The sequence below is a fragment of the Trifolium pratense genome, linkage group LG5 (genome assembly GCF_020283565.1).
Source record: "Trifolium pratense cultivar HEN17-A07 linkage group LG5, ARS_RC_1.1, whole genome shotgun sequence".
Taxonomy (NCBI): Eukaryota; Viridiplantae; Streptophyta; class Magnoliopsida; order Fabales; family Fabaceae; genus Trifolium; species Trifolium pratense.
The window spans coordinates 29138311-29149842 of NC_060063.1; the positions used below are offsets into that span (position 1 = coordinate 29138311).

The following is an 11532-nucleotide window of genomic DNA, read 5'->3' on the forward strand; positions in this document are numbered from 1 at the left end:
TGCATCAATTCATATCCTAAGAACTATATACTTATGTGAATTTCTTACATTGCAAAAATTGGAGTTGCCAAAACTGCCATCTGGGCCGTGACATAAATGTTTTTGATATTGCCAAAACCACAAGACGAACGCAACTAGACCACATAAAAATCTTTTAGAGTACTAATATAGAAAAAATCAATACTATATAAAAACACCCATGCTCAAATTTTAATATTTCAAAGGAACCATATATCTTTTTCCGTTTAGAATATAATATATACTAGTCACCATGCCCGTGCGTGTTTGCACGGATAAAAAATTATAGATCAATTATATTATATCTATTTTGACTATTAAATAAAGTAATTCATAACGCGTATAAATTAAAAATATTTATTGTCTAATTTATTTTCACCAACTTACATAAATATGAAAGTACAAACAATCCTACGAATTACGAAAAATTTCTTTATAAACGACATTTGAAGTGGTATTTGTAAGATTGCTGTTATCATCAATGATTAAAATCTTCAAACCATTTCTCGATGTGACTCTTAACGCAGCAACGTATAACTGACCATGCGAAAATACTGATTACAGAAAATACACTCCAACATTTTTCAGTGACCGATCTTGACTTTTGTTAATAGTCATGACAAATGAAACAACGATAGGAAACTACCGACGTTGAAATTTGAAAGGGATTCTGACGTCAGATAGTGTTAAAGATAATTTGTAAATAAAAACTTTGTCGCCTATATTGTTTCGTGATATTATTTCTCCTTCTATAATAAATTGTTCCATCTTTGTAACAATCAACCGAGTTTCATTGCACAACCTATGACCTGGATCCATATTTCTCAATAATATAACAGGAACTCCAACTTTCAATTTTAACTTGTGATTTGGAAGGCCCAAACAGGTAATTGTATTTAAAAATTCGGGAGTGTATATATCATCTGGCCTGTTGAAACCAAAGTTATCATTTTCTGGAGAATCGTAGCTCAACTATACTTTCTCTTCACCGTCTATCAATGACAACATAAACTCATTAATCAAGTCAACAATTGAATTTTTTGGAGTCAATATGGCTTTATCTTGAAAAAAATGTAGGATCTTTCATATTATCAATTATAGATTGATATATGGCATTAACAATCGAGGCAATAGGATCATCTGAGCTTGGTATCAGAATATCATCTTACGCATGTTAATGTCACCATCATCTATGTCTCCAATACTTCCATCACCAATTCCCAAAACCCAATCTGATAACATTTTACTTTCATGTAGATCCTGACCAACACTACCATGCAAAAGTCTCATATTAGTGGTTAATGTTAATACCTCGCAGTGATGCCAAATTTTGGGTGAATTAATGCTAGCATTTACAATTGCTTGCCTAGTTCCTTTGGGTTTGACGGTAGAATTTGTCGAAAATCACCACCAAATACTACAACTTTTCCCCCAAAAGGAATGTGTTTATTGCGTTCATCATAAGTTGTAAGAATATCCCTTAAACTGCGATCAATTGCATCAAAACAATGTTTGTGCATCATAGAAGCTTCGTCCCATATAATGAGTCTTGCTTTGGCAATCAACTGTGCTAAATGACTGTTATGGTGAATAGTGCAAATAGAGTATTCATCCACATTTATGGAAATACAAAATCTGAAATGTGCAGTTCTTCTGCCAGGTATTTAGAACAGTATAAACATGATAAAACAGGATATTTAGAAAAGTATATAAGTTTTCTCCTTTTAATATATATATTAAAAAAAAAAGGTAGCAAAAAATTTTAAGGACCTGATTTAATATATATATATATATATTAAAAAATAAAGTTGGCAAAAAATTTTAAAACAATATCGATTTCAGAAATAAAGATGATAAATCACGAAACACAATGAAAATTGATACACACCTCTGAGTAAATTAAGTGCAAGTGTGACAAAGTTGTTAACATGAGCCATTGAAATGTGAAAAGAAATTTTTTTTACACGAATATTGTAAAAGGTTTTAGTATGAGTGATATTCTTTGATAATATATATAACTGTGATGCACAAAGAATTTTTACATCAATAGTTTTTTTTCTTTTTTCGATTTGATTCTAATTATGACTATAAATGGAACTAAAGTGATATGATTACAGTATACTTCAAATTGTTTCGATCATCATTAATGTCTAATTATTATTTGAAACATAATATCTACGGTATAAATGGAAATTAAAAATATGGTTTTGCATAAACACAATTTAACATAATCAAACTTAAAAGCTGAAATCAACTCACTACCAAGCAAACTTGACGAAGAAGTCAACCCATGTAGAACATCGGAATTTTTTCTTTTTTAAATTAGGTTAAGAAACTTCCTAATAAATAATATTTTTTGCTTAAAAAAAAAAGAAATCAATAGTTTTATTTTTTCTTCAAGATTTGTGTTTTTTTAGTGGCTGATAAAAAAAAAATTTACATAGGCTTTTTTTTTGAAATCGATAATGTCTAATTTCATATAATTCTAACAGCTAAGAATTTTAATTTTAATTTTTTATTTTCATATATGTAAGCTAAATACATAATTCCAATATCATCAATAAACATAAATTCGAGTTAAATAAAATTTATTTCATGGTGGTTAACTGATATATGAAATCTTTACTATTTGAGTATAAACAAATTAATACGGCAAGATTTATTACCAATTGTGAAGTTTCAATATGGTTAACACCTTGTGGATGTAATCTTAATCATAAATGGTTTACTTGTCATAGTGGTTAAAAGACTTTATTCATAGCAAGTGACCTTGGATTCGACTCCCACTACAACACGTTTCTTTTTTTTAATAAATTAGAGATTGAAAGAGTTCCCTCTAAAACTGCATATGCAAATTAGGGTTAACCTAGTTGCATATTATAACCATTATATATAAAAAAAGAAGATTAATTGGTTAAGGAGGGTGTATTGGATTGAGATTGTATGAGACAATTTTGGCAAAAAAATCTTGATGATTTTATGAGATTTTGTTGGACTATATTGATTTTGTGAGATTTTAAAGACTTTTTTTACAAGACTTTTTTACAATCAAGATTTTTAACACATGATTTGAATAGATTTTGAGAGATTTTTTTCAAAAGACTTTTTACAATTCTGCGTTTCGGATATGAAAGATGTCATAATACTTTATATATTATGAAACTTTTGTATATTTGGAAAATTTTAAAAGAATCAATAAATTTTAATAAAACAAAAGCAGATGAATGCGACGAAAAAAATTTGTTTGCTTTAAAAAGTTGAAATGAATCAAAAGTTTGTAAAAAAGATGTAGAATTTGTTAAAATATTTTTTGCAAAAAAGCATATTTTGATAGGTAATGAAGAAGAAAACAAAACTGGTACAATAATTATGAAAGTAAAAAGTCTTGGAGATTTTGAAAAAGTCTCGAGGCTTTTAGTGAGATTGTTGAAAAAGTGAACAAGAAGAAAAGAAGAAGAAAACCAGTGATGATGAACCGAGAAAGTAATAAAGAAGAAGAAGAAATTTGATATAGTGATGATGAAAGTAAAAAGTCTTGGAGAGTTCAAAAAAGTCTGAAGGCTTTTGGTGATATTGTTGAAAAAGTCTATCAAGTGTATTTTCAACTAAAAAGTCTCTTAAAATCCATTTCAAAGAAGAATCCATCAAAATCGATAGACTTTTGAATACCAATAGACATTTTAAAAGTAGTAACAAATCTCAATTGAATACCAACGGATTTTGTTGTTCTGGTAAAAAAATCATGTTTGTCTTAATTGAATACCACAAGATTTATTGAACTTTTGTAAAAGTCTTGATTGAATACCTCAAGATTTTTTTTTGTCATAAAAAAGTCTTTTAAAACCCATGAAATCACAATCCAATACACCCCCCCTAAGTTGTAACTTTTTTTTGACAAGTAGTCTGGTGATTAAAAATTCTACGGTGGATAAATGGGATGACCAGTGGACCGGGCAATGGATCAAAGGATAAATTAGTTAGGCCCGTTAAGTCCAAAAGTAACAAAGCCCAATCAAAGTGATTCATGAAGACTCAGTAGGCGAGATGGCGAGACAACATGGCGCGGCGAGATGAACTGACGTGGCGCCAACATGATTTGGACATTGGGACGCACCCAAATATCTTCTTCTTCCCAAATTATCAACTGTTTAGCTTCACGTGGAAGAAATCACCACCCCATAACCTCCATAATATTTCTTTGTTGGCAATTGCTCTAGACATGGTTCAAATTAAGATGAAGAGTTTTAAGTGTTATTTCAATGTTTTAACTTTTGAGACACTTTTGAGAATGATAAGCTTTGGATTTGAAGTTATTAGCAATATGTATTTGTCCTACTTTTGTTATCCTTCATTTTCCTTTCCTATTTTGTCATTTTTGTCCTGTCGCATGTGTTTTCTATTTTGCAGCTTGGCAATAATCACCATCAATTTTTAGACAATTTTAGAAGAGTTCGTGGTCACGTTTGAATAAATAATAAGAATCATCAAAACACTTTCTCATCATGCTTTTCGTCTACTTCAAAGGTACACTTGAGATAAAAATAGGCACAACATCCTAATATCTATGCAAATTTGTTTATATTGAAACATAATAAGCATATGAACTTTGATGTGGATGAATTAGCTCTTTTGGATCTTACGTTCTAACATTATGCAATTGAAATTTTGGATCAAATACAATTTAAAAACACAAATTGAAACATATTATTATACTTGGTGATGGACGTTTTGTGTTTTGATGTTTAGGTTGAATCCTCATTATTTTTGCTTGAAGAAGCATCGGATCATGAACTCATATCAATCAAGAATAACCATACTTCTTAGATATGAGTTATGATTTAGTCATTGTTAACTTTTATTATGATCTTCACTATTTTGTTTTTTTTGTCTTTTTTTTTTTGTTCATTTGAAATTGGTTAGAAGAGAAATAAAATTTATACATGTATTATAACTATTCATCCTTATGACCAGAGAATTGGATTGATGTTCTGCATTTATGAATTTTGACAATTTTTTTTTGTTGATAAACTATGAATTTTGACAATTGATTTATTCTGTAAAATTGATGTGTATGAAAAATTGTGAATAATATTTTATATTTAATCGAACGTTTCTATATGATTTAATATGTTATTTTCCAAAAGTCAATCATTCATTAAAAAAAATAGATGTATGAAAAATTTAGAATAATCTTCGACATAAATAAGAATAATAGAAATGTGTATCACACAAACGGGCATGGAACGTGCCCGTTTGGCCACTAGTATTCTATAAATTAAATACTCTTTGCATAAAAAGAAATAAAAAAAACTTTATAACTGTCACAAAAAAAACCTTTAAAACTTATAAATAACTCGACTACTTTATTTATTTATTTTTAAAAAATGCATTTTATTGTTTCTTTGAAAATAAATAATTAATTTCTACTCTATAAAAAAAATTCTAAACAAATTATGTTCTTTTTTTGAAAAAAAAAGTATTTTTATCAAGTATATGTTTTTATTATTTGTCCCGGGCCTCCAAAATCTCGGCTCCGGCCCTGCGGAGAAGACAATGAGAATAAAATCTAAATAAATAAATGGCTTAAATGCAGTTTTACCCCCCCTATTTTGAAAAATGCGGAATTTTACCCCCCCTATTTTAAAATGCGGAATTTTACCCCCCCTATTTTATAATTTGTTGGATTTTGCCCCCCACCAAAATTTTGTACAAAATCTCCTTCTGAGCCTCAAGTTCAAAGCTTCGCACAGAACTCAATTTTGATCAATAATTCACCAAACTGGTACCGAAACGACCGCAATCGAGTTAGTTTTCCACAGAATCAAACTCCACTAAATTTGGAGTTACAGAGAGAGATTAATTACCGTTTCAGTGAAGGTCTGTTCAAATTAATTATCGTATGAAACTACTACTGATATTTTCATTATTCCTCTCACCCTGTAGCTCATTTTTTAATATTATTTACATGTATGGAAATCTAACGAAATTACCCTTGTTGGCATTTCAATTTCGTCGAATTTGGAGTTACGATGTGTTCGGTAGACGATGTTGAATTTGAAGATCACAAGTAGATTTCTGCAGAATTAGTAATTGGACAAACCTTCACTAAAACGGTAATTAATCTCTCTCTGTAACTCCAAATTTAGTGGGGTTTGATTCTGTGGAATGTTAACTCGATTACGGTCATTTCGGTAGCCGTTTGGTGAATTATGGATCCAAATTGAGTTGTATGCGAAACTTTGAAGTTGTGACTCGAAAGCAGATTTTTTGCAGAATTTTGGGGGACATACCTTCACTAAAACGGTAATTAATCTCTCTTTGTAACTCCAAATTCAGTGGAGTTTGATTATGTGGAAAGATAACTCGATTACGGACATTTCGGTATCCTTTTGGTGAATTATTGATCAAAATTGAGTTGTGTGCGACGCTTTAAAGTTGTGACTCAAAAGCAGAATTTTAGGGGGGGCAAAATCCAACAAATTATAAAACAGGGGGGGTAAAAGTCCGCGTTTTAAAACAGGGGGGGTAAAATTCCGATTTAATCAAAACAGGGGGGGCAAAACTGCATTTAAGCCTAAATAAATTGTGGTTGAAATCTAAATAAATTTGACATTAAATGTATAGTAGAGAAAACAAGTAATGATAGTACATGAGATGAGATGATGAGAATAAAATCTGATCAAAGGTTTTGTAAAAAAAAAAAAAAAATCTGATCAAAGGTTCAGCCAATTAATAAAAAATTAAACAATGTGAGAGTATTATTAGAAACTGATGGTATCCTTAAAAAATAATTGAAGGTCAAAGATTCAGTTAAATTAGTTACCAGTCAAAGCACACGACAATATAGTAATGTGGTGATACCATATAATTACTCTCCTATCTTAAAGATGACTAAAAATAGGTTAGAAAATATTTGAAGACTAAAACTCGTTGAAATATTTTATAGAAATTAAAATTAAAATTTAAGATATTTTTGGAGATTTAGAAAATATTTGAAGGACCAAAACTTGTTGAAAATTTTTTTTTTGGTACATAACTTGTTGAAATATATTTGTCAAAAAAAAAAAAAAAACTTGTTGAAATATATATATTTTTTTTTTGGTACATAATTTGTTGAAATATTTTATAGAGACTAAAAATAAAACCAAATTCACTTGAAGTATTATTGATTTTTTTTTTTTGGTTAACTTTTAACTTTTTTTTTTTTTTTGGTGATAAACTTTTAAAATATCTAAATAAAAACAAACATTATAATTTAGTACTATATACTCTCACAAATTATGTGAAGTGAAATAGTATAAAATATATACACCAGCGCACATGTCGTGCGTTTCCGACGAATTGTGGCGTCGTGATATATAGCATTCCTCTTCTTCCTTCGTGACTTTGTCCCGATTTCTCTTCCTCTCACGCCTTCAGAAACCCTATCCTCAAACTTCTTCTCTCCATACGGTGGTTGCAGATCGGAGGTTTCCAAAGCTAGATCGGAAGTTTCCAAAGCCAGATCGGAGGTTCAAGCTCGAGACTAAGTTCGTGAGAGAGTATTTTACACCCTTATGTAAAAGGGTTGTCTCTGATTTTTGTTTTGATTTCTCTTTCGTTTGTGTTTTTTTTTTGTCAGAAAAATTTGATTTTTCACATACCCCTTTTGAATTTAAGCCATGATTTCATCATTGAGACAACCTAGTATTGCGATCAGTGGTTCTGATGTTTTTGGGAAAAGACATGCAACCCTAATTCCACCACGATCATTTTTACCATCTCTGGTTAGTGAAAAATCACATAGATACGATGTTTCATTGAAAAAGCCTCTTCATCTTGCATGTATTGGTGTTGGAAATTTTGGTTCAGTGAAGAATTTTGAAACAGAGAAGAGTTTTGAAAAGGGTGATTTGGTTAAGTGTGGTGCTTATGAAGCTGATAGGTCAGAGGTTGAAGATTCAGGAACACCATCAGCAGCTGCAAAAAAAGTGAAAATTGGAATATATTTTGCAACTTGGTGGGCTTTGAATGTTGTTTTCAATATTTATAACAAGAAGGTTTTGAATGCTTACCCTTACCCTTGGCTCACATCAACTCTGTCATTAGCATGTGGTTCTCTTATGATGTTGATTTCTTGGGCCACTAGGATAGCTGAAGCTCCTAAGACTGATCTTGAGTTTTGGAAGACTTTGTTTCCTGTAAGTTTGAATTTATTTTTGTTTGTTTCTTTGGAAGAAAAAATTGAAATTGATTGGATTTATTGAAAGGTTTGTTTTGTTTGCTAATATGTTTTTTTTGTTGTTTTGCAATTTTGAACTCATATATGGTTGATTATGTTGGTTGAGTTCAAAAGAAAACAAAATAGAGAAAATTTTGTCCACTCAATTTGATTTTAACTATACCATAGCATAGCGGAATTTGAACAAATTGTTGTTGTTCTGTGATTTAACAAAGTGTTGTGAAATAGCGGCTACAGCGGTGTTATAACACCGAAGTGGAGTTTGTTATTTTTTGTGATCCACAATTGACAGTACTCTGATGGATACCGATAGTTATGAAACAATTTGGTCAATTTCGTTGATTCATTTAACGTTTTGAATGGATAGTGGCTTATGTCTTTGGTGTTTCTACTACAGGTCGCTGTTGCACACACAATTGGACATGTAGCGGCTACGGTTAGTATGTCCAAAGTTGCAGTGTCATTTACACATATCATCAAGAGTGGTGAGCCTGCTTTTAGTGTTCTGGTTTCGAGATTTATTTTGGGTGAAACCTTCCCCGTGCCAGTTTATCTGTCTTTACTTCCAATCATTGGTGGATGTGCACTTGCTGCTGTGACTGAGCTCAATTTCAATATGATTGGTAATGAACTTGACTCTTTAAGAATATTTTGTTTTTGCTTTTATATTGTTCGGCACAATACTGATTACAATTGTGAACTGGACTTGAAAAAAGTTAGTCTCTGTATAACTTGATTGCGGATAGTTTTGCATCTTTGGTCTATTTGTTGTTTAATCTTGCTTGAGTTTAACCAACGACCTAATGTGCTACTAGGTGAAGTTATTTGTGTTAGAATGTGTTTCTCATAATTTTGCTGCAAGCTGTCCTAAGTACTCTACCGGCTTTGATATCATTGACTTTTCTTTTTTGCTCTCTTTTTCAGGTTTTATGGGGGCTATGATATCAAATTTGGCATTTGTGTTCAGGAACATCTTTTCAAAAAAGGGGATGAAGGGAAAATCTGTTAGCGGAATGAATTACTATGCTTGTTTATCTATCTTGTCCCTTGCAATTCTTACACCCTTTGCAATTGCCGTGGAAGGACCAGCTGTGTGGGCTGCGGGATATCAAACAGCTATGGCTGAAATTGGACCACAATTCATATGGTAAGTACAAGATGACTACTTGATTCTGTATTCAATAGCGAAGAGTTTCCCTCGGAGGTGAATTATCATGGTTATCAAGTACCGTGTTTTTTATTAGTTAATGTTACTAGAGTGACGGAATTAATGATACATGCATAAATTGTTTTTGTAACCGAAAACAATTTTTTTCTTGTTTTGATTAAGTACTATGGTTTTGCTTCTGTTTATTTTTTTACGGTTCTTAGTATTGCCTCTCCATATTCTGACTAAAACTATGGCTGGTTTAATGTACGCTACAGGTGGGTAGCAGCTCAGAGTATATTCTATCATCTCTACAATCAAGTGTCTTACATGTCGTTGGATGAGATCTCTCCCTTGACATTTAGCATTGGAAACACCATGAAACGTATATCTGTCATTGTATCTTCAATTATCATCTTCCACACACCGGTTCAACCCGTCAATGCTCTTGGAGCCGCAATTGCTATCTTCGGGACCTTCCTTTACTCACAGGTATTTTCTTATCCTTTTTTTTTATTATTATTATTTTGAAAGGAAGCACAGACAATTCAGATTAAGGGCATGTCCAGTGTCCAGCACATGTGATTACATTCAATCACTTCCGTTTTCTTAAACTATTACCAGCGTTTATGTGTGTGTCCTATGTCTCTATATATTGGTACTTTAGATATCGCTCATTGTTCACACTGCCATGTGTCCATATTATTCGACATCTAAGGAAAATGTTTATATTTGAAACACCAAACACTGTCATTGTGGAGCATATTATTAGCTTAAAGATCCATTACGGTGAGGGAATGTTCTTAGGGTGTTTGTGGATTGCTCATTACCGAACTAGAACCTCACATGTTGTGAACCCTTGTATCAAATCACATTGGTAGATAAAGGTATTGTTATTCTGTCTAGAGTAAAAAATGTTATAGGATTTTAAACCAGTGTTAAATAACGGCTCCATAGCATAGCGGAATTTTAACAAATCCCAATTATTCCGCAGTACGCTATTTAGTACAAAAATGTTGTCAAATAACGGCTAAATAGCACTGTTGTGTTGTGAAATTTGAACAAACCACTATTTTCTGCAATCCGCAATTGACAACATTGTTTTAAACTCATTTTCTTTATGAAAGGGTTTGGTGGAAACCAGAAGAGTTTACTATGGTGAAAATGGAGGCTTATAGGGTAGACTAAAGTTTGGTGTCAATGTGTGCCTCAAGTTTGTCTTGTTTTCCTATCTAATGGTACTATTCTGAAGTTAGGTGTGATCCTGTGTTTTATTGGATGCCATACCTTGAATTCCCACCTAACTCTATTGGCTTGAAGTTTGAACTATGAAACCTTTCATGACTTATTCTCTTTCTAAGTTAATGTCAACACGAGTTGGCTTACCTTTTAGAGTTTCCTTGTTGACTGCACCTAACACATGAGCACATGCTTTGGTTCATTCCTTCTAATAGGAACTTCAATAATGACCACTAAGTGTAGTTGCCTTGTGGGACCTTGGAAAATATAGAAAAATAAAAAGAAGGGTTAGAAAGAATATAGAATATTGATTAGATTCTTCAAATCTAAATGTGTTGTTTGTTTATAAACATAAATTTAGATTATGGGGGACACACCTCATACAAAGTTGTTAGAACCACCAACCTCATTGAGGATTCTGGTACCTCTTTGTTTTTCTGAACTTTCGCTTATACTTTTTTCGTTTTTATATTAATATGGACTTGAAACTTTTCGCTTATGGACTTGAAACTATGTCACAGCCGGTGCGAGCAGAATGTTCCATCATATGTTTTTCTTATAGAAATAATATTTTCGATCGGTGCCTATACTTATTCTTGTTTTACTGATTTTTGCAGGCAAAACAATAGGGACTTGCTTGTTAACATTTTCTGTCATTCTCAAACCTATAAGTTGATTTTGGAACATGTGGCTGCTGGATTTTTGTACGACTAGGATGATCCGGCTTTTAGTGCATGTGTAGATAATAATAATAATCAGAATAATGCTGTTGAGAAACATGATTAGTGAGATTTTTGTTTTTAAATTTCTGAAATGCCAATGAATTGAAATAAATATTCCTGTTTATAGTCTGAGAATAATAATTTCTCAAAACATTGTTTACTATAAAGGATTTTTATTTATAATA

General features: G+C 31.5%; 1 protein-coding gene across 1 annotated transcript; it reads left to right on the forward strand.

Annotated features, from left to right (window-relative positions):
* The first annotated feature begins 7204 nt into the window (after positions 1-7204).
* LOC123887553 (glucose-6-phosphate/phosphate translocator 2, chloroplastic-like) lies at positions 7205-11532 on the forward strand. Its single transcript, XM_045936884.1, has 5 exons — positions 7205-8198; positions 8637-8862; positions 9164-9386; positions 9665-9878; positions 11243-11532. Exons 1-5 carry the CDS (start codon positions 7680-7682, stop codon positions 11252-11254), a joined length of 1194 nt encoding a protein of 397 aa, XP_045792840.1. The 5' UTR covers positions 7205-7679; the 3' UTR covers positions 11255-11532.